This window comes from Haplochromis burtoni, unplaced genomic scaffold, assembly GCF_018398535.1.
Source record: "Haplochromis burtoni strain Fernald_Lab_line unplaced genomic scaffold, NCSU_Asbu1 Contig_370, whole genome shotgun sequence".
In the NCBI taxonomy this organism is placed as follows: domain Eukaryota; kingdom Metazoa; phylum Chordata; class Actinopteri; order Cichliformes; family Cichlidae; genus Haplochromis; species Haplochromis burtoni.
Window position 1 is genome coordinate 176,434 of NW_024582731.1, and position 23,886 is coordinate 200,319.

General features: G+C 41.2%; 1 protein-coding gene across 5 annotated transcripts in view; it reads right to left on the minus strand.

Moving 5' to 3' along the window:
* Positions 1–131: 131 nt before the first annotated feature.
* LOC102297457 (abl interactor 2) overlaps positions 132–23,886 on the minus strand; it is a 33,538-nt gene continuing 9,783 nt past the window's right edge. The window contains exons 2-12 of one of the 5 annotated variants that reach the window (XM_042228951.1): positions 18,216–18,383; positions 13,881–14,057; positions 13,287–13,304; positions 12,575–12,678; positions 8,786–8,938; positions 5,013–5,137; positions 4,428–4,748; positions 4,056–4,220; positions 3,892–3,972; positions 3,554–3,736; positions 132–3,136 (exon numbers count right to left, since the gene is read on the minus strand). In XM_042228951.1, the coding sequence (XP_042084885.1) occupies positions 2,961–3,136; positions 3,554–3,736; positions 3,892–3,972; positions 4,056–4,220; positions 4,428–4,748; positions 5,013–5,137; positions 8,786–8,938; positions 12,575–12,678; positions 13,287–13,304; positions 13,881–14,057; positions 18,216–18,383 (1,671 nt within the window). In that variant the 3' untranslated portion in view covers positions 132–2,960. The remainder of the gene's footprint in view (positions 3,137–3,553; positions 3,737–3,891; positions 3,973–4,055; positions 4,221–4,427; positions 4,749–5,012; positions 5,138–8,785; positions 8,939–12,574; positions 12,679–13,286; positions 13,305–13,880; positions 14,058–18,215; positions 18,384–23,886) is intronic. The other 4 variants (XM_042228953.1, XM_042228954.1, XM_042228955.1 and 1 more) reach the window with 4 other exon arrangements.

Here is a 23,886-nt window from a genome sequence, read left to right on the forward strand (position 1 = left end):
TATATCTATATCTATATCTATATCTATATCTATCATATTATATATATATATATATATCATATATATATATATATATATATATATATATATATATATATTATATATGATAAATACACAACAGTAGTACATGCTTATTGTTAAGACATTTATTTAGTATTTTCACTTAAAGAACATTGTGCTTTCAGTCATGTTCACTTTGGAAAGGAGAAGGCTTCTCCTGAGGCCTGTTCTTTCAGGTAGATCCCGAAGAATGAGATGGGAGAAATGAAATGAAAGCGATGGTCTAAAGAGAAACCAAAGGTCCTATAAGAAACTCAAAGGTGATGAAGTGCAATTCAGTAGGGTGCGTGTGCCAGAATTTTTCAGCTGATTGTAGGGTGTCTTACTTTCTCTTGTGGCCACGTTTAATGAAATTATTACTATCATAGGAGAGTCTTGCCAGGGGGGGGGGGGTTAATTTTAAAATATTTTGTGAATCTCAACCCAGACTTGTCCTGTTTAGAGGTCAATGTCTGCACTGAGGGCAATGAAACAGATTCTTGATTTTCTTTTCTTTCTTTTTTTAAAGGCCTTGGAGGAGCTGTCCATAACATTTCACAGTTCATCTCATTTTAGTCCACACTTTAAAGGGATATTGCAGGCTAAACAAAAACCAGAGTGAGCCAAAGTTTGCAGCAGCTCAAACGATTTGCTGTCTACATTAAAGACATTCTGTCTGAAGGCTGGCGACCGTTGTGTTCACATATGAACTTACACTAGGTTTTTTTTGTTTTTTTTACCTTTTCAAAGAGGGTTGTGTGCTGCTTCACACTACACCTTCTGTTCTTTTTGTGCTCCTACAGAGAAGTGTGTAAATTTCTGATGATTTGTATTCATTTTAATTTGGACAACACTTTGCACTTAAACTTGAAAGTACATGGATATATGAATAAATACAATTATTGTTATCTGAAAATGTCAGCTTGGTATATAGGTATTAAAATAATTATTTGCAGCTACACAAGAGAGAATCTTTACCTTAAGAGCATCAAGAAAAAAAAACTTTTTTTTCCTTCAACTCAAACATCTATAGGGGAAAACTGTTTCTCATCCTATTTGTTGTTTAATTTGGCATACTCTGGTTTCTGTGGTAAAACACCTCTTAAGTTACACTGTACATTAAGGACACACTGTTTTCAGGTCCAAAGTCACTTCAGTCAACAAGGGAACATTTGGTTCTTACTGGTTCTCACACACACGTGCACACAACTCTTCACACACACATATGGCACAAAAATATCCACCTTTTTCTGAGAGTCGGTCTTACGTCCAAGCACACAGGGCTTCAGTTAAAGGGCTATTACAAGCAAAAACTGCACAGAAACATCACAACCTCCAGCCGGTCAAACAGACATCATAAAGCAAGCTGGTGAAACTACAGGAAAAGAAAAAAGAAAAAACAGAATATGGCGAATAAAAATGTCTATTATATATCAGGCATGCAAGCAAACACACTGTAAACTTAAACAACAACAAACAAAAAAAAACAAAACAAAACTGATAACAGCTCCAGAATCTCCTCCTGGCGATTAGATCAGGTCCACTTTACTACACGACAACAAACCCACGATGAGGTCGGACACAGGAGAGCTTAGTTCTGCTGTCTGGTCTGACCTTGGCGATTGATCAGATCTCTTGTGGATTAGATAAAATGTTAGTTTAGTTACACACATACATTTATATCAGCCAGAACTGCCTTTGCAGCTTCATTCAACACAGAACTAACAAGAAAACTTCAGCTACTGGAAAACACACAGTTCCACTTGCAGACGTCACATCACAGCAGGATGTGGTGTGACGTTAAAGGAACTTTCTATGAGGACAGAAGCTCAGTTTTCACTGAATACTGTCCATGAAGAGAGCAGGATGGCATCCAATCAACTTGCAAAAAGGTCACTCACACAACTTCACTGAATTTAGTGTCACTGAAGATCTTTGTGCTGTTCGCTTTGTTTAACATAAAAACCTTTCTGACCTGTAGTGTTTTCTTTTATCGTTTCCTTCATCTCAAGTTTATCTCCAAGACTCCTCCCTCAGAGAACTCCTTCTTTCACCTCATAAGGCTCTTAGGATTGTTTTTTTTTTTTTTTTTGGAGATTGGCACCATCAAAAGTCACGCAGGATTAGCTTTAACAGTTCCACACTACAGTGTCCATTTGAATCAACATCACTGGCTTATGTCTAGATTTTCAGCTCTACTATTATAAGAATCACTCTGCTGTGATCATGTCTATGATTTATAACATTTAACCACACTTACATACTAAATGGTTTCACATCTGTATGAGAAATGGAAAAAAGTTCCACACAACATGTGTTGCAAGAGAACAAATTTCTTATGTCAACATCTTAAAATCAATTTCTTGTGATTAAAAAAATCAAATCAAATGTGTCCTACTCATGTCTTGATCTTCTGGGTGCAGTCATTTCTTTTGATTAGTAGGACTTAGATTATTAGGACAATTATCACTTCTGCAGCATACACACATTTGTATGACCGAGACACACCCTGAATGTGTGGCAACACCTGTACCATCAGGTTAAACGTTCTTTTCTAAAATGTGTGTAGTCATTCTTCAGAGAAACAGAGCTGTTGTGTGGCTGGAAAGCACCGCATTTCATAATTTCTTTGAATTACACGGGGTTGAAAAGAAGATACCCAAAGAACTTTACTGACTTTTTACTTGCAGGTAGACAGGTCTCAGGTGTTTTTAAATGAATATCTCACACCTGAAACCCCTCTTAGTCCTAAAGCACTAAGGTAAAGCCTGTTATTGATTAAGTGGTTGTTTTGTTTTCACAAGCTCTGACTTTCTTGTGACCAATTAGTGTGAATTTAAGGAGACAAATGGCAACGTGGAACAGGGTCACATTTTCCCTTCTAGTTCTTGACTGCAGCTGTGATTACAGACACGTTTGGCTCAGTCAGCGTAGTGCATGATGGACTCTACGTAGTTTCCAGGGAAGAGACCGGTGGTCGAGTTCATCACTCCTTCAAACCACCCGTCCTCGTTCTTCTTGATGACGTATATGATCGCTCCTTCTTGGAACGACAGCTCGTCCTCCTTGTCGGCCATGTAGTCATAGATGGCCACCACTGGAGGGCGACAAACACACCAAAATATGATTACTAAACAGCAGAAGGTTCAGTCATTTCACCAGAAGCAGTGCAGTAAATGTAATTGCATGCATTTCAGTTTTTACGCACAAATGGAAACTAAAAAACTGCTCACCCCTGTGACTAATGCAACAACTAATCCAATAATATCCAAAGCAATTAATGAGTATAAAAGACATCAATGCCTGACTTAAGAATTTTGGGGGAACTTTGGGAATTAGGTTTTCCGGGTAGACAACCTTAAATCCAAGTTGTGTTATTCTACCCGGAGACACAGTTTAAGGCTACATATATGAGCAACTAATTCAAGGAACACTGATGGAGTGATCTAACACAACCTCATAAACAATGCAAACTGCAAGTACTTTGTTGCCTCTGTGTATTTCTGTGGTGTACCTTTCTCTAAGTAGTTCCTGGGGGCCCACGGTGGGTCTTCTTCAGCATACGGGTCGTTATACTCCACTACTGCTGAGTCCTCCTCTTCATGCCCATCCTCAGCTGGCTGAGGAGTGGGCAGGGCCTCCTCGTGCGCTACTTGGTTCTCAGTGGCAGGCTGCGAAGGAGGGGGGGCGTCTGAAACTGGAGGTTGGGGATACTTTATACAAGCTGAACTGAATCTGGGCTTAAAAGCTGATGATGTCATCCGTTTTGACACACAGATGTTCAAAAGAAAAATGATGTGCAGAAACATTTCTCTGATAAATTACTGAAAAAGAATCCAGATTAATACTCACTGGACTCCTGAACTCGAGCTACAAACCCCATCAGAGGAAGCTGAGGGGTGAACTGGAGCAGGGAGGGGGGCGGGGGAGAGGCTGCAAGCACAAAAGACAAAACTTTTACCAAACTTTCTCAATGTGGGAGTGGAGTGACTGGTGGCTGCTTTTATACTGCATACCTGGGCTCTGGTTGTAGTAGGGACCGCCATTGACCTGATTCTGGGTTGTAATTGGCTGACCGGTCACCGATGGGGGGCGGCGGTAAGGCAGTGACCCCCCCACCTGTGGGGTTTGCTGTCGAGGCTGAGGCCGGTTCATACTGTAGAACTGAGGGACGATAGGGCCTGACCAGCAAAGAGGGGCAACGTTATAAACTCATATTTTCTTAATCAATCAATCAGTGATTCAATTCCATTTTAATTTTCTGTGTTAAACATGAAGGAAAGAGTTAAAGATTAGCTCCCCGGGGTGGGGATAAAATCCACAGAAACAGAGAGAAAAAAGGAGGACTTGGTGATGTTTGGAGAGCAGAGGTGTCCCTGAAAACTCACCTTCAGTGGGTGATGAAGAAGAGGAGGAGGAGGAAAGTGGAGGGGGAGGGGCAGGGGGAAGCAGCTCCGATTGGACTTCGGATGTGCTTGGGGAAGATTTAGAGGGGGAGGAGGTGCCGGCGTTTGGCGCATTCGCTTGCGAGTTTGCTTGGGAAGGTGAGTTGGCATGTTGAGAAGGTGAGCTCGGCGGCAGAGGTGCGTTGGGTTGTGTTAAGGTTGTGGTGGAGGAGGAGGAGGAGAAAGAGGAAGGAGTTGGGGACGGGGAAGGGGAAGAGTTAGGGGCGGTAGAGGATGAGCTAGCAGGTCCGGCAGTCGGGGAAACTTCAGGCAGAAGAAAAGGAAGGATGGAAAGGAGGAAGGAGTTAGGAAATAAGGTTAGAGGAGGGAGTGAGTGACAAAGCACAAACAGCAGGGGGAGCTGAATTTCAAGCGCAGAAATTACACACAAAAATTAAGCTGTTTATATAGTTTATAACTTTAGAAGGATTTTAAAATATAAAATCTTAATAGTACAAAGAGTCCAGTTAGAATTGGAGGAATGGTGGGCAGGTGTGTAGCACAGATGTGTATATCTCTGTGTGTTACCCGGGAATGTGGAGGGTGGGGAGGGTGTGGGCACAGCGATGGGAATGCCCACGCTGCCGCTGCCGCTGTTCTCTCTACTGCTGCTCCGACTGCTGCTGCTGGGATGGCTGCCTCCACTGCTACCACTGCACACACACACACACACACACACACACACACACACACACACACACACACACACACACACACACACACAGAGTGGGGGAAGTCAGGGTCCTGCATAGGGATGTGTTCCACCTTGGATTCAGTTAGAAATGGGTAAAATACCAGAATTACTGAGCTGCAAGGCCAAGTAATCTCCTATCAAACCTTTATTTCATGACTCCTCTGATAAAAGCATTCAAGCTGAAAAAGCATTGAAATGAATGTCAAATGTCCCACCTCACCACCAGTACTAGGTTCTGTGACCAATAGGATAAGATTATCTAGCATGGAAACGAAACAGCAATTTCTCAAACAGGTCATAAAGCTCTTTGACTTGGCTCATGAAAGTCATAACCCCCCCCCACTAATTTTGGCTACACTTAAAGACAACCTATAAGGAGAGACTATAGCAAATGTACACCAAGTATGTCTTTAAAAATGTATTGGTGTAAACTGTGTGATAGGACATTGCTCTCTCTGTGTGGAAAGCCCTACAAACATTCAGGTTTCTGTTTAAGGTATAATTTCCATTATAAAATTAACACCCCAACTATCAGACCTATGAGCAAGCATTTGGCGACAGCGGGAAGGAAAAAAAAGACTCCCTTTTAACAGGAAGAAAGCTCTGGCTGAACCCGGCCCAGGGAGGGGCAGCCAAGTGACAAGTTGGGGGGTGAAGGCAAAGAGAAGAGACAGGACAAAAACCTCAGTATTACTGATGAATGGTTCCTGGGTCACAATTAAAATGACCAAAAGTCATATTACCAGGATTCTCAGGATTGAAGTTACATCCTATCAAAATGCTTCAACAATGCTGAAACAAAACAGTTTCAACTTTGAAATGAAATCAGCTTTTGATGAGAGAAAAAATTGACACTACACAGATAAAAAGGAGTTGAGCTGTCTCCTACACGATGGCAGCTGGGCACACATGGCCTGCAGCAAGCCTACATTTGGCTCAGCAGTGAATGCAGGAAACACATCGTCTAGATGAGTGATTTCCAAAGTCTGGCCTGTGATACGGTCACAAATGAGCCAGAAAGGAATAAAGGACAGGAATCATATTTACATTATTTATTTTTAGTCATTTTTCAATTACCATTTTTTACATAGTTTTTTTTGGTCTCTGTTCAGTTCCAAATCAGCTGTTGTGGGGCCAAAGCGTTACCTTAAATCTCAATAATTTACACTAAGCAGCTGCTTTTATTACTCTTAATTTTCCAGCCATTATAAATGCAAATAGCTAATATCAGCCCGCCAATAATAAAGGTCCAATATAGTTTCATATTCATATTATTTTTTCTACTTTATTCTTTCTTGCTTCCAGCCCCTCTTACACTACGGCGTCTGGCCTGGCAAGTCATTTACAACACGAACGCTAATAAAGCAGCAAACAGGAGTCACATGGCATCAGCCTCTAACTGGATGTTTTGTACACGCTCGTCTTTGCTAATAAGAATTAATGAACTGAAACAAAAGATTTGATATGAGCTGATTTCTCAGCCTCACAACCTGGAACTGGGTTTAATGAGCAGCAAGGCTGTTGAGTAATTCTGCTGTGAGTAACTTATTTTTTTGCTTTATAACATTGTTAATATCATGTTTACAAAAAAAAAAAAGACCTCTGAACTTGTAGACAAAGAAAACTTGATGTGTAGTATTTCACCGTTTTCCAAAATTACACAATCAACAAAAAAAACCAGCTCAATTTTTACACTCCAGAAAATGTAAACAATTAAAAAAAAAGTGGATATGAAACACTGACTGACTGCTTACTCAGTCATGATTTTTCAAAAGGCATAAAAAAGAGCAACAGATAAAAGCAAACAAATATTAAAGGCAAAGGCAGCAGGGGCAGAGGATGGCTCGCTGATGAAGATGAAAAGAAAAGTGCAAAGACAAGAAACAGCAGAGCAAACAGCAGCAGAATGAGAGAGAGCTAACATCATCACAGGAGCAATGAAACCATAAACACAGCACATGCAATCTGATCAGTTTTAGAGTGACTGAGTTGAAGGTGGTGACTGGATGGGAAGGACTTGAGAATAGTTTGAGGCAGAGCTATGATTGGACAAAACAGGGCTCTAAATAATCTATACTTTTGTTTATTCATTTTTAAAATGCTACATCAGCGCTGCACAATTACTGCAAAGGGTGCCTTTTAGAGCAACCACAGACAGCATAACAAGAACGTAAATTCTGGGTCTAAAAAAGTGAACCTGCATTCTTTTTACAGAGGGAAACTCTTGTGTTTGCAGAAAGCATACTGGTTGTACAGAAATCTACAAGAAAACCACCATACATCTCTATTGCTCTGTGGCTCAATGACTAGTTCATGATGAAACTCTTTTTGTAACATTTGTGACTTTTCCAAGTGTCAGAAAAGAGGATTATGTTCATTGGCTACGCACCTGTCAATCACGTTATTGGAAAGTTATTGGAAAGTGAGAGTCTGGTCCACCCCTTAACTGGTCATACTCTTTATCACATATGAAGAGTATGAAGAGTATAAAACACACAGATGGCTAAAATGCTCAGCTCAGAAATTTCATACCAGGAGCCTGAAAGGTAATGACATGGTGGCTACGTCCATCTTTTATGCTGTCTGTGAGATTAACATGTGAACACTGTCAAAGACTTAAACATTTATTTGCGAATGCAAAATTCAAAGCTCTGCTTTCAAAGTATTTGCCTCTCTCTCCCATCCAGGACACCGACAGCTACATAAACAGCAGAGGAGACAAAAGAAAACTACAAGCTGAAAATGAATGAAAGAATAAAATCAGTTAGTTGATGCTGTGAGGGTGTAAGCAGAAAGTTAGTTCTGTGTGTCCTCTGTGTTCTCTCAGCAGTAACACTAACACGTATGATTAGGTTAATAAAATAACTACATAAAATCCTTTTAGCAATGAACAGTGTATTTGAAATGAACCAAAACAAGCATGTACTCCCTGAGCGTGATTGCTGAGCAAATCCACAGAGGAAACACTGGACAGCAGCAGAGAAGCCAGAGCAGGTGAACGATTACAGAGGCCTAGAGGAACGTGACCACTTTTGTACAAGACTGTATTTCTGCAGTGCCGCATGAAATATGCATTTGTTTGTCAGTATCTGGAGCGACGTTTTATAGCAGATTTCATTAGATGTTCAGATTTAAACTTCTGAACTTAATCAAGACTTTTTAAAGGCCAATTCTTTGATTTTGTGGCTGTACGGCTATAGCTGTAGCGTGATATTGAAATCTTTCTCCCTGTATTTTATTTTGTTGATGAAGTTAAAAGCTGGGAATGTTTTCTGCAGGATACATTTTGTCTTGAACTGAAAAATGACTCTCCAGGTGTTCTGAAATATGTTTCGTCACCGTGCAAGCCAATTAGATCAGCTGTAAATGATCAAGAATGGAAGCATGAACTAAAACACACTGCGTGAGGATAAGAGAGAAAACAATCTCTCCTTTAGCTTTTTAAGCAGGGTGAAATGAAAAATATGTCTAAACAAAAAAAAACAACAACAAAAAATCCAGCAGTGATTTTAAAGTTTTATCAGAGATGCAAAAGAATTTCAGCAGGGAAAAGGAAAAGCTCTGAATCCCATTCTGGCAGGCCACGTTTACCCACTGACCCGGCTACCTGTATGTTCGGGGTCGATGGTTGAGGGTAGCGGTGCGGGCCGGACTTGGAAGCTGTCCCCCTGCCATATTGTTTCTGGTAGGGCTGGAGACATAATCATTGGGTACAACAGGGGGGCGCACAGGCTCCAGTGTCCTGTAGGGGGAGTTCTTCCTGTACATGCAAAACGTAAGGGTGAAGACAAGGTTAATGGGGAGACAAATTTGATCCTGGCGACAAAGGATCGCTCCTGTAAGTAACATTAAATAGCCACAAGCACACTTAAAGCATCAGTATTGATATGCAAGTACACCTTAATTCTGCAAGTGAGCTAGCTATAGCCTCCTTCCTGCTGTGGAACAAAAAAGAATAAAATCGGTAAAGGTCATGTTCAAAGGCCAGTGTGTATTTTTAGAGAAATAAAATTCCTCCCACGTCACAGAGCTGTATGTAGAGAATAAGGACGAGTGAACGCCAACAGAGGAAAACAAAAACTGACCAAAATCAGAGTGAAGCAATGGATCAGCACAATAAATGTCACTTACTGCATACACATAACACAAAGCAGGCACAGTGTCCACCTGGTTAACTCCTCCTCACGAATAATTACACAGTTACATCTAATATTTCAACAACCTATGAGTCATGTAATGCACCAGCAGTTATCATTGTAAGCAAAGAAAAAGACTGCATGATTTCCAAGCAGATTTACAGCCATTTATTTGGACTTTCTATTGGGGTTTCCCATTTATCCCATATATTCTGTCTGCATAGGATTCTGTTATTTCACCAAGTTTAAAGCGCGCAGTGTTAATCCAATCCGATTAACACTGGTGCTAAAGAAAGAACAGTCAAACTTAGACGGTGAAAACTCTCTGAATCGTCTGGGTTGTTATTTATGTGAGTGTGAGTCGTCAGAAGGCCTGTTGATTACAGCATTACGCCAGCTCACTGCTGTGATTTGTTCCTCGTCTCTCCACGCACGTTTGTGTTAGAGTGTGTGTGTGTTAGAGTGTGTGTGTGTACAGCCATTTGGCTTGTGCACCAAAGCTCCAGTCAACTCAAAGTTCCAGCCAAGTGCTGAGCTGCTTCTGCTCCCTCATCCTTAGGGAACGCAAACACTTTCTCATCTTATTTGTTGTCATACTGCACCAAATGTCAGACTTGTGGATGTTAGGTTTAAAAAGTAGAATTATTTAAATAACAGAGAACTAGACAGCTACCTATTCCTAACTTCTGTGTTGCTTATGAAATGAGACTGCAGTAGCGCAACATTGTAAGACTGTGTTGCATTACGGGTTGTTTGCAATCTTGTGATAATCTTTGGCTAGTCAGGGCTCTTTCAGCAGGGAAAAAATCCTGCCGTGCTGTTCAACATGGTACAACAGGTGGCTGATCAGCAGGTTACAGGAAATAGGAAGCAACGCAGCAGACAACACAGACTGAATGAGGCCACCTATCAGCCTACCTGCTGCACACAGACAATCAAAGTATTGCAATAAATATTGTAATAAGGTAATGCAGCAGCACGTAAGTTAGCTCCTCTAACTGGAGTCACTGACCTGGAGCTCTTAGGTTTGTTATTGCTGTTGGTGCCTTTTGGAGCATTTTCATGGAATTTACCCACCATTATCACTTAGTAACTGATTTGGACATTCCAAGAAGCTTGTGGTTCTCTTTTGGTGAATTCGACTTTACATGGATGTAGCTTCCAAAAGTGAAGCCAGTAAATACATAAATACAAACCTGCATCCCTTTTTTTGGCCACCAGCGGATGATACCTGTGGTTAGAAAAAGGCTAATGGTCCTATAGAAGTCCATGGAGAAATCAACCAAAAGAGGTTTAGAAAGTAGGATTATCCAGGAAATACTTATTGGTTAGCAACATGTGACTGACAACTCGTTAGCCAGGTAGTGTGTGGTTTCCTGGTAACATCCACACCTTGGTTGTCAAGTATCAAAATACCAAGAGGGTGACATCAGGTCAAGATGCTCATGTGAATCTCATAGTTGCTACAGCCGTCTTTTACACTGTCTCTGGCTGTATTCACAATGCTGCCTAGCGTTAGCTACTAATTAGCTAGTAAGCACTCCATCATTTTAATCCAAATACAAGAACTTCTGGCTCAGAAGTACCAGCATGGTGGAAGGTCCAAACTCTTATGCTAAAGCCTCAAAATGTTGGGTCAAAATTGACAGCCAACATAACAGTGGTTACATCCATCTTTTATATTGTCTATGGTATATAGACTTATGTGTATTGTGCTAGCTAATTCAGCACACCTAAGCAGCATGGAAAGTGATAGGAAGACAGCATCTGCGGACTGTTTAAGACCCAATATTTACTCAAGAAAGCTGGACCAAGAGAAAGTAAGACAACGGGAATAAATAAGGAATAAGGAATGAGAAAGTTAAAAAAAAAGAGAGGAAGGAGTGAAATCGAGATGAAGATAAGGAGAGAGAAAGAATGAGGGCTACAGCTGGGTGACCTAGATGTTTGAGGGGAGAGAACACAACAAGCTTTCACAACGCATGACGTTATTCCTCTGAGCACTGCATTTTACCGTGTGTGTGTGTGTGTGTGTCATTCCCTTCTGCCGGGTCAAATCTGTAATAAGCTTGCAGCAGGACGCTCCATCCTTCCACAAGACACAAACACACACAATCTGCAGCAGTTTCACACATGCACACGACTTATCTCAAAATCAGTTCAGAAAACAACACATCTGTGAGAGCAGATTTATCTTATCAGTCCATTTATATTGAAATTGGGATGCTGTGTAAAAACCACAAACAATCAGAAAGCAGCAATCTGAAAATTTCAAACCAATATTTTATCCACAACGGAGCATATGAAGGAGATTTTACCATTTCATGAAAAATATGGAATCACTAAATATGTCTCCAAACATTGGGGTGGGGGTGAGGGGGCATTAAAGGTATCATTTACTTTTCCAAGTTAGTGGCATTAGAAGGAAAAACAGGAGGAATATTTTCCAACTAATTCGGTTAATTGGCAACAGGTCAATAATATACTTGGGAATAAAAGACGGGCAGAGGTTAGTATTTCGAAATAATCTTCTTCAATGTAAAATTACAAAGACTTGAGTATTTCATCATTTACAGCAGCGGTCCCCAACCCCCGGGCCTCGGACCGGTACCGGTCCGTGAGTCGTTTGGTACCGGGCCGCGAGAGTTGAGGCTCAGGTGTGAAATGTATGGTTTTCAGGGTTTTTATCGGTTCTCAGTGTTATTTTGTTATCGTTTTTATCGTTAACTCTGTCTTCCTGGGTCTTTTCACGTGTGTTATGAATAAATCTTCTTTTTTCAGACAAGAATGGGACAACAGCTGGTCTCCTCAGTTCCCAGATGTTTACAGACTGTTGAGGTTGCTACACAATGAAAACAAGTAAACATGGTCCCATCCCAACTTTTTTCCAAAATGAGCTAATATTTTTCATGAAATAGAAAATGGTCACAGTTTAAACATCTGCTATGTTTTATATGTTCTACTGAGAAAAACAAATGGGGTTATGAGATTTGCAAATAAATGCATTCTGTTTTTGTTTACATTTTACGCATCGTCACAACTTTGTGGATACAAATCCAAAAATTGGATTTGTATCCCATGGAGGCCATACTACTCACACATTTAAGAAAAAAAATTGAGACAAATACTCAAGTTCCAATAAATACACAGAACATTCACTTATACTAAACCATGGAAGCACAAAGGATAAGACAAGGTGAATACTAGTAAGGGAAAGAAGATACACATGTGGGAGTGTTGGTGCTAGGCTGTGTACATACCCCAAGATGCCCTTGCCTGCCCTCGGAGGGCTGGGCGGTTTTTGTGTGGGAGGGTTGGACCGAGACAGACCCGCTCCAAGTTTCATGTTCGGCTGACCATTCACCTGTGAGAACAAACCGTGTTAATGCTCAGCGCTCAGCTCAGGCCTTTCACAGAGCCAACATATCAGTAGCTAGCCAAAACAACATCACCCCTGTGTAGCTCACCCCATTCTGCTGAAACAGCTTTAAAACATCAGGTCCTAGAGTCCACCTCTACCGTGTCCTATGATACTGGGTAGAATGATTTATAAGTCCTTTAAGACCTTCAGGACTCATTCGAACATGTTCCAACACTAGCTGTCACTTCACGGTTGGACAGCAGGCAGGCTGTGCACTAAATAATACATTTATGAAAGGCACAGAACTCATTAACCAGGCTGCTATGATTTTTATATGAGAACTTATTAAGCATTCAATAGATTTTTATGATCAGGTGAAAATTGGCATGAAGAAAGGGGGCTGAGTGTTAAGAGACAGAGGGAGGAAGAGGAAGCTGATTCTAGCATATTTTGCTGCTTGGTTTGTTGACCACTGCAGTAATAGCACAGTAGTCACTTTCTTAGATCATTACTGCATTTATTGCTTTTCTAATGGCATTTTCCACATTACACAATTTCCTTCATTTATCACACACACTTCTAATCTGTGTAGGTGTTTTGTGCATCCTTACCTTGAACCTCAGCAACCACTTAATATGCCAATGACAGCAAATAGAAGAGAAAAGAAGAGACAGGGTAGTCTAAAGGTTAGTTACAGTGCAACCGTGCCATGCGAATACCAGCAGCCATTAGAGACAAAGGGCAGAAATACAGATGAAGAAGAGCTGGTGGACAGAAAAGTGAGGACAGTGAGGAGGAGGAGTGCAGTTAAAGAAATAATGGTGAAAGCACAATGCCTAGATAATTATTGCTACTTATCCTAAATAAAAACTATTTATTTACAAGTGCACACTCTACATGCTTAGAGAAAAACCGCGGCTCACTCAGTTATACACATAAACATGCAATTTCTATCCAATTCTTTTTAAAGAGATTTTTAAAAATGGATTTCTTATTAATAGATATGCAAACCTGGTACAGAGATATTCATTCAAGAGTTTACTAATGCTTGCAATACATAAAAAAAGAAGAGTAAAATAGAAAAGGTGGTACATGCACATGCTTGAGTGCATGGATGAGAATCTGTGTAATCATTTATAAACACTTGAATATGCGAGTTCATATAAACGGATGTTATTATATTCCCTCCTCATTACTCTGCCTACCTTGACTCCATGGCCAATGTCATCCAGGACGCTGTAGTCGATGGGCTTCCTGATGTAGCGCACTGGCCTCTCTGGATTGGCTGGAGCTACAATTTTATGAGCGCGAGACGTGTTTTTATTGGTGGTCAGGATGCCGATCTCCCGCCTCGCTACCTTCTCCTTGTGAATGTCAACGGTCTGGAAGAAGAAAAATGAAGGACGAGCAAATTAAGAAAAAAACAAAAAAAAAAAACAAATCACAAAAAATAGCACTCATTTTAATGTGTCAGTGCTCCAAACTGAAAAGTGGAATATAAATGAATTGCTCCGGTGTGGACGCAGCTTAAGCTAGTAGCACCAACATAAATGCAATACCAGTGAGTTTAGCTGAGGTTGATGAGAAGGAAAGGTTAGAAGAAACTTTTTAAAATAGCTCTACAAATTATTATTATCACTTTGACCTTTAGATAATTCTATTGACCTTGAAGGAGAGGTCAGAGGTCAAATGTGACATATTTTAAATTTTTTATACGACCCTTTCTATATGTTGACAACACACAAGACACTTGTAAGACTTCTAAGTTCTAAGGCTTTTTGTCCATTTTTGACCAATAAACCTTAAGCTGACCTTCAAAACCTTGGTGGATATGAGAAAAACTTTAATACAATATTGTGGCTCAAGAGTTGGGAGTTCGCCTTGTAATTGGAAGGTTGCTGGTTCGAGCCCCGGCTTGGACAGTCTCGGTCGTTGTGTCCTTGGGCAAGACACTTCACCCGTTGCCTACTGGTGGTGGTCAGAGGGCCCGGTGGCGCCAGTGTCCGGCAGCCTCGCCTCTGTCAGTGCGCCCCAGGGTGGCTGTGGCTACAATGTAGCTTGCCATCACCAGTGTGTGAATGGGTGGATGACTGGATATGTAAAGCGCTTTGGGGTCCTTAGGGACTAGTAAAGCGCTATATAAATACATTTACCGTCCCTGCTACACACTAAAGTTCTATCAGTATTCATTCAAAGCTTTTCCAGCTATCATGTTTATAAAGGGAATAAAAAGCATGGATCCAGCGTTTTACCAAATACATAACCTCCTTGGCAGAGGTAAAAATCACAATCAATCACGTTTAAATGGGAGCTTTGAAAAAAATAACTCAGGATTAAAACTTTGACATTAACATTTTTCTCTGCTAAATTAAGCTTCTTGTTTAATTAAGATGTTGATGCATGATGAGAGTCATTCTTAAGCAAGTGCAAACTTCATGTAGCATATTTCCCCTTGTTGAGTGAGGGACTTACTCATTACATGTTTTAGTCTAGAACAGAAACCTGTACACTCCTGTGTGTATTAGAAGTGCACCACAGTGATGGTGTCCTGAATCGCTTTGGTCCTGGATGTTCCTTTCACTTCAAAATTATTACTGGAAACACTGATCATACTCTGCTCGCTCTAGTGCTCCATTAATCACAGCCTTCCAACAGCGTGCAGCGCGTGTCTTTATTTTAATCCCTCAGAAGGCTGCAATGTATTTCGCAAACAATAATTCTTATTGTTTTAAACAGCTGCTGCATGGCCACTGGGTCCCATGTGTGGTCCAAGTGAAGTTGAATTATATGAGCTGCATGCAGCCAGTAAGAGAAATAAACAGACACCGAGTTCACAGTGTCCTTGCAGATCAGCCCGAGCAGCTTCTGACCAAACAGTGAAGTTAATGCTCACATGACAGGTTTATGGCATCTCCTCTCTGACACACACACACACACACACACACAAACGAAAACAAAGAGCACACACACACTGCAGCGCCACAGCCGAGACAGAGAACCCAAGTGGTTAAAGGAAAGTGTTTTTCTAGATATGACAACAGCTGTCAAAACTTTGGCAGGTGGAGAGCCATGAACAAACCTGTTAAAAGAAGCTGAAGAGAAGTGCTCCTGTGTACCACCTGGTTGTTTTAAGCACAGACTGTGCAATGGAATAAAGAACAAGCTAACACGAGAGCTGTCTGTGTGTAGATAAAATGATTGTTTAATTTTTAAACATGAAGTTTTGAAACTTTGCTGCAGGCTGACAGCAGCTGCCTCCTCTCTCCAGAACAATGACACCTACAGCCTGCAGGGGGAGAAATGCCATTTATTCCACTACACTACTAAACTTATCCTAATTATTTTGCAGATTTAGACTCATAATACAAACTCAAATTGTCATGCTGCATGTGAAAACCAGGCTAAAGCCCAACATTCTTATTTTTTTAATTTGTTTTGGAAAAGGTGATAAATAACAATATGTGTTATTGCAATACTCAGCATATTGAAAAATGCTAAAAATCCCCACAATCGCATTGTGAGTGAAGTATTGTGTGTGGGGGGTGTTGGGTAAGTCCCACCTCTTGTCAAGAGGTTTGTTGGTTTATTTATTTGCAGTTATAGTCCAACGAGGTTAATCTACATTGTAGTGACAGCTTTGAGAGTCATCTGCACACTGTGAAGTTGAGATAATTGTTTGGCTCAGTCTGCATTTCTCGATGGCTTTTCCCAGGCTAAGTAGAAGTCTACTAATAAATTATGCTGTATTATGACAGATTACACTCTCCAGCAGTATATTATGTAGTAGCCAGTTTTTTCAAAGGTCAGTAAAAGTGTATTTGATTGTTTGAGAGCAGAGATGAGGAACTTCCACGCCAATCAAAACAGAGCATCCGGCCTGCGCTACGAGCACGCCGGGACATCTCTGCCTCACCTTCCACGACTCCTATCGGCCGCTGCAGCATGCAAATGCAAAATGGATTTTTTAAAGATCATCTCAGTGCAATTCCTCACCGCATGAAGCGTTCGCCTACACAACAGATGTGACTGTGTCTCACAGAACAGAAAGCGGCAATTATGACGTGCGACCACAGCCTGGCCCGATATAACAGGGACAGAAGCATCTCATTATTTCTGCTTACAGAGCATTCCGATTATACTAATTATTCGGAGGTCCGACGAGGAGAATGGAGCCCCTGTACCACTGAAAACTACGATTATTCCTCAAAGCACACAGTTGCTCTGTGAAGAGACTGTTGAGGATTTAAACACTCAGTGAATGAAAATAGCTCTTTTCTCAATAGAGTGCACTGAGCGACGTGTCAGCTCAGAGTTTTTCTAGGAACAGGAATAAGTTGGACACAGCTGCAGTGTGAGATGTGTGGGTGCAGAGTGTTGTGTAAGCCTGATCGGATCCCTGGCAGCACCACACACTTTCACTTCACTGTTGGGTGCAATCACACTTACAGGTGGTTTTATTCATCCAAGCAGCTGACAGAAACAAAATTAGAGCTCTGTGTTCTTTGTCCTCCAACAGTTAGGACATAGTGATTACTGTTCATTTACTACAGCATCCAATATTACTGTAAGTCATGTAAACAAGATTAAAAGAACCCCTGCAGAAGAAACAGGAACACTGGTATCACATTTTAGAGTCTTCGTGGATTTGACCGTGATCGTACACAGAATTACGTTTGCATAGAGTATTAACCTGGTTCGAAAACACCCCGTGTCCGTGATTCCAACATTACCCATTAGCATTTAAAGGTATAAGTGTTTTTCACTTCACAGACAGAGCCGAACAGTGCATAGTGGCCTTTTAACGCTTCTCTGAAAACAGCTCCCTGCTGCTGCTGAAAAAGATGTTCTTATGCCGATAGAGTGAAACAAACGCGGTTTGAAGTTGTAGTCAGACAGCCAAACCCTGAGCTGAAGCTCATTATAAAACTCAAAGCAAAGAGGAGCCGCACACTCTCTCTACAGAGACACCATAAACATTGTGTCTATGTTTTCATTGCATACACCATCATAAAAAATACTGATTTAAAGATTTTTTGATGCTTTAACCCTGAACCCTAAAAAAAAAACCATTACCAATCAAAGCCTGTTTATCTTAGTATAGTGTGTACAGAAAAAAAAGGGCTAGTTTCTCCACCATAGCCACTTTCTGCTAATAATTTGACCTCTTTTCACTATGTTACTGTTGAACATTCTGCATTTTTGCCTCCTATTTGTAAGCACAAACTCCTCCTGGGCTGCTGAACATAAATGCATTCATACATGATTGCATCTTCTGTTCTTTCATTTAGGAGCCCTCTTGCGGGTGTGTATAATTTTATGTATTGTGTGTACCAGTGTATTTGTATATGGGCCTTCCTGCTCACAAACTTCATATTTTAGATCATGTTTACAGTTTGAAACCTTCAGCGTGCCTCTGGACGCCTGACTTGGATAACAAAGGCAGTGCGAGGAGGAATTTTCATTAAACGTCATCCCTCACACGTACAAAGCGGCTGTTTAACCCTCTAAGAAGAAATGAGAACATTCAAAGTTCAGCGGACCTGTGAAATGTGGTTGACGGAGCTCTCCATGCGGCGGAGTTGTGAGGCCTGGATGTCCAGCATCTGCAGCACATTGTTGGCCAGCGTGTTGATGAGGTAGGCGACGCTGGCCAGAGACTGTGTGGTGTAGCTCTTTGTTTCCTCCAGCGCCCGCTCCTTGTCTGCAGACTGCGGGGAGAGAGGAGACAGATTCAGGACAGGAGTCACAGAGTGCAACCATTTTACTCACAGACACAGACAGAAAAATGAAGCTTGGAAATGAGAAATATCACACGAACGTGGGGCTGATAAAACGGATGAGGATTTTTCAGACTAGAAATGTTCTATTACATGCCTTGCTTGCCCAGTCATGCTCAGGTGGACCTCGTTTGGCTAACTCCCTACTTAGTATGAATTTATGACGTGAATAATTGTAGTTGATCTGTGAAGCCTAGTTTGCAACAAATCAATGAAATACCACAAAAATAGTGAGAAATGTCAAAACTAGTCCTCACAGTAACAGACATACACATGAATAAAACCCTTATGATTTCTGCTGGAATGTCACAGTCAGCATTTTATCGAGAGAAGCTGGCAGAATGTGTGTGTGTTTGCATGACTGCACGTGTCAGCGTGCATCAGCAACTACATGTGCGAGTTCACATGTGTACTGTATGTATAAAGAGAGTGTGTGCATGCTTGTAAATCTCTGTGAGGACCAACATGTGATTTATAACTTAGGATCGAGGACATATGTGGGAAGTGAGGTCATTTTGGCTGTTCCTCACTTTTAAAATACGCCCTCCAACTGATCGGGGGATTTATAATTTATGTTATATAAAGGTCAGTGTTGAGCTAAGGGGCAAGGGAATTATGGTCCCCACGACTACAGAAAGCCCAACATGTGTGTGTATAATTGCTGAAACACAATGTAGGTCAGTGCAAACTCATTCACGCCCGAGGTTGACAAGAAACACACTGACATCTATGTGTGCCTCTGTGTTACACACGTACTCTCACACACACACAAACTACACACTTATAGAGACTTGAAATATATTATCAATAGACAACACCAACGCAAACACACACAAAGAGTTTGTGTCATAGGTTTAGATGACCCAGAGCCCTACATTCAGTCGCAGAGTCTAAACCATTAAAACTTCTTCAGTGACATAATTAAAGAAAACACTGAGAAGTGGTGTCACGAACCTCAAAGCAAACCAGCAAGTGGTTCACCAAGTCAGAGACACAATGCTGCATTTGAAGTCGCTATTGTTACAGCGTAAAAACAAAAACCGCACGCCGACGTCATAATAAACTATGTGTGAGAGCAGAGCAAAAAGAAAAGAGAACAGCAGGTGTTACAGAGGCTCAAGCGGTGACCTCTGCCCTCAGCGAGCTGTGCAGCACTTTCCAGCCGTTTTAGGTGACGCCTGCTGTGACGGCTCAGCTCAGTGTTTTAACACTTCGAAGAGCACAGTGAGATTTTATCTTCATATTTTACATTCCAAATGGGTAGACAGAGAACTTGTAGCAAGTTCTATTTTTTCAACATTATATTTTTGTCACCGCGAGGGCTCGAATTCTCTGCCGTCTGCCTTATTAATGCTTCATGTGCCGATTCTAGGAATCTGGCAGTCTATTTGATTTATGAGACATAACATTTCTACATATAGGTTGTGGACATCCCAGTGTAGTGTAATGGTGATCTTGTTTAGTGTTATCTGCTTAAATCAGGTCAGAATACACAGTGTAACAGTAACTGATTATCAGCAGTATGTCGAGGCTGCAGATGTCTGCACACTAAATTTATCACTGCTCCTCATTTCATCCATCACTCCATCCATGCATTTTCAATTGCTTATCCAGATCCAGATCGAGATCCAGAGGCATTCCCAAGCCAGCTGTCCCCACTCCCATGCCCCCACACCTTGATAGGGAACAATGATATTTTAATTACTCTTAATTAAATTCCTAAAAATGTAATACAGTGATTTGTTTAAAATAAAAAATAAAAAATCAATCAAAATTTATTTATATAGCACATTTTAAAGGCTGAAGTACACAAAAGTGCTTTCCAGTAAAATCATGATACAGATAAAAATCACAATATAAAATATAAATTACAGATATAAAATAATTACATAATCGAAATGCAAAGCCAGATGTAAATTACCCTAATTCGCCTTGAATGCCAGGTTAAACAAGTACGTTTTTAGACGTGATTTAAAAGATTGAATAGAATCTGATGCGCGAATATGAAGAGGAACAGTATTCCATAACCTGGGTGCGGCAAAGGCAAAGGCACGGTCTCCTCTGGTCTTCAGCCGAGACCTAGGTTGCACTAAGAGCAGTTGGCCCGATGATCTTAGTGCTCTCTGAGGGCTATACAGACAGAGGAGATCAGCTAGGTAGTCAGGTGCCATATTATTTAGGATTTTATAAGTAAACAATAAATTTTTTAAATCAATTCGATATTTAATAGGAAGCCAATGTAAGTTGGCCAGAACAGGGGTGATAGAATCGTACTTTCTAGTGCCTGTTAAGAGACGTGCTGCAGCATTTTGGACCAATTGCAATCGCTGAAGGAGGGAAGATTGTAGGCCCAAGTAGAGAGAATTACAATAATCTAGTCTTGAAGTGATGAAAGCATGAATGAGTTTCTCCAGATCGTTGCGTGGTATATAAGGTTTAGCCTTAGAAATTAGGCGTAGTTGGTGGAAGCTGGTTTTTACCACAGTAGAGACCTGTTTATCTAGTTTGAAGGAACTATCCATGGAAACTCCAAGATTCCTAGCAGCATCAGTGAGGTGATTAGCAACAGGCCCGAGTGTACCAGTCAGTTGCCCCAGAGGCATATTTCTATCAAAAACAATAATTTCTGTCTTCTTTTCATTTAAAGTAAGAGAGTTACGTGATAACCAGTCTTTGACATCCCTCAGACAATCAAACAGAAGCTGTAGTGAAGATGATACATCCCCAGTCAGGTGGAGGTAGATTTGAATATCATCAGCATAGCAGTGAAAAGAGACATTGTGTTTTTCAAAAATGGAGCCCAAGGGCAACATGTACAGAGAAAACAACACAGGACCCAGTACCGAGCCCTGGGGCACACCACAGCGAAAAAGGGCAGAAGAAGAGGAATATTTTCCCATCATGACAGAGAACGACCTCTCAGAAAAATATGATTTAAACCATGAGAGAACACTTCCTTTAAGGCCTGCTACTTGTTCTAAGCTTGCCAAAAGAATATCATGGTCAACCGTGTCAAAGGCTGAAGTCAAATCTAATAGAACTAAGACCGCAGAGCGCCCGGAGTCAGCGATTAGAAGGAGGTCATTGAAGACTCTTAGTAGGGCAGTTTCGGTGCTGTGACGCGGTTTAAAATCCAGACTGGAATTTATCACTTATACCGTTTCTCTCTAAATGGGTCTGTAGTTGCTGAAGCACTATTTTCTCTAAAATGTTTGACATGAAAGGGAGTTTAGAAATCTGCCTGTAATTTGCTAGAGTGTTATGATCAAGGCTGCTTTTCTTGATAACAGGTTGCACGACTGCATGTTTAAAGACAGTCGGAACACAGCCAGATAACAGTGATGAGTTAAAAATAAGATACAGGACCCGATTGTATTCAATCCATCCTTAATGATACGAGAAGGAATAATGTCATGCAGAGAATTTGAGCTTCTCAGGTTATTAATTATTTCATTTAAAGTCGAGAACGACACAGGTTCAAACTGCTGAAAAACCGTTGAACATTCGGAAACTGGGGCTTGATTTACTACCGGAGAATGTGGGGCCCTTAACACTGAGATCTTATCTATAAAATGATTTAGAAATTTTTCACAGAGGGCTGGGGAGGCATCCATCGAAACATCAGAGCAAGGATTAACCACTGAGTTCCATCCATCCATCCATCTATTCACTTCCGCTGATCCTTTTTCAGGGTCGCGGGGGGCGCTGGAGCCTATCCCAGCTGTCATAGGGCGAGAGGCAGGGTACACGCTGGACAGGTCGCCAGTCTGTCGCAGGGCCAACACACAGGGACAGACAACCATTCACACTCACATATTCACACCTAGTGGCAATTTGGATTATCCAATTAACCTATCCCCACAAGCTGCATGTCTTTGGACTGTGGGAGGAAGCCGGAGTACCCGGAGAGAACCCACGCAAACACGGGGAGAACATGCACCCCGGCCTGATGGTGGAATTGAACTCAGGACCTTCTTGCTGTGCGGCAACAGTGCTAACCACCGTGCCGCCTTTTTTGACTGAAGCGGTTTTCAAACACGCACTGCAGCACTGACCTTTTCTAGCACTTATCTGAGAGCACAAATATTGGTTTCAGTCAGATGTGGTGTTAAATGGTTTTTCACCTGCCAGCTCGGGGCATGTCTGATGGCACCGATGTGGGAACAGTACAGACTACATCCAGAAGTGAGAATATGGGAGACAAAGGCTACGTTCACACTGCAGGTGAAAGCGCATCAAATCCGACTTTTTTGACCCTATGCGACCCATATCCGATCATGGAATGACAGTGTGAACAGCTCAAATCCGATATTTTCAAATCCGACCTGGGTCACTTTCGTATGTGGTACTCAATCCGATACATATCTGATGTTTTAGAAAGCGTCTGCAGTTTGAATGGCCATGTCGCATTAAATCCGTCTTTTACATCACTGACACAAGACAGACGCCAATTATCAGCGCCGGAGAAGACAACATGAACCATCCAGTGTAGATGTCAGTTAAACTGCTGGGAAGACAACGTTGGAGAAACGTGAACATTTTATTTGTACTGCATAATCTGTAGATTCTGACAGAAATCTGCAACTATCCCTGGAAGCACCGCTCCTCTAAAACAGCAATAAGGTTAATTATTAGGCCATATGTAAATAACAAAATAACAAAATAACTTAAAGCAAAATTGGGAAACGTAAAGTCTGAAACTGTTTGGTCTGGGTCTAAACAGAGCGCGTTGTGTGTGACGTTAGGGCTGTGTGATATGACCAGAATCTCATATCCCGATATAAGACATCTATCGTCCAATAACGATATAAATCACAAAAATTTTACATTTTATGAAAATTCTGTGAATCTCGGGCAGCTCGACTTGCGTGAAGTGTTTCCAGCTGGGCGTCGTGTACTTGGAGTCGAATGTTTTAACTGATGCATGACACTATACATTGTTAGACATAAGTTGTAACGGCCGCTGTTTTCTTTGTGAGTATTTATTACACGGCGTGCTGCGGCGAAAAGCCTGTTCTAACGTTTGAGTCTAAGGTTTATTTTTTAGCACCTGGCGGCTCTTTTTTGCTTCTCATCCGTAAACACTGCATACTCTTTCACGTGATTCAGTTTATTTTGAAAAGTCAACAGGATCTTGAGCTTTATTCTGAAAGGTTTATGTGGAAAATAAACAAGCGGACACGCGATGGTTTTACCGTCGTTGTTGCTAACGACAACGCATAAAAACAGGCTCTTGTCCGTCCATAGAGTGGTTATATTAAATATAAGAGAAAGAGAGAACTTTAAGAAATTAATATAGCCACTACAGTGACCATCAGAACGGTGAAAAAATATTGCCATAAACAGTTTATTTTGCGACACAGCTGGGTAGAGCCTAACCCAGCTGTCTTAGGGCAAGAGGCAGGGTACACACTGGACAGGTCGCCAGTCTGTT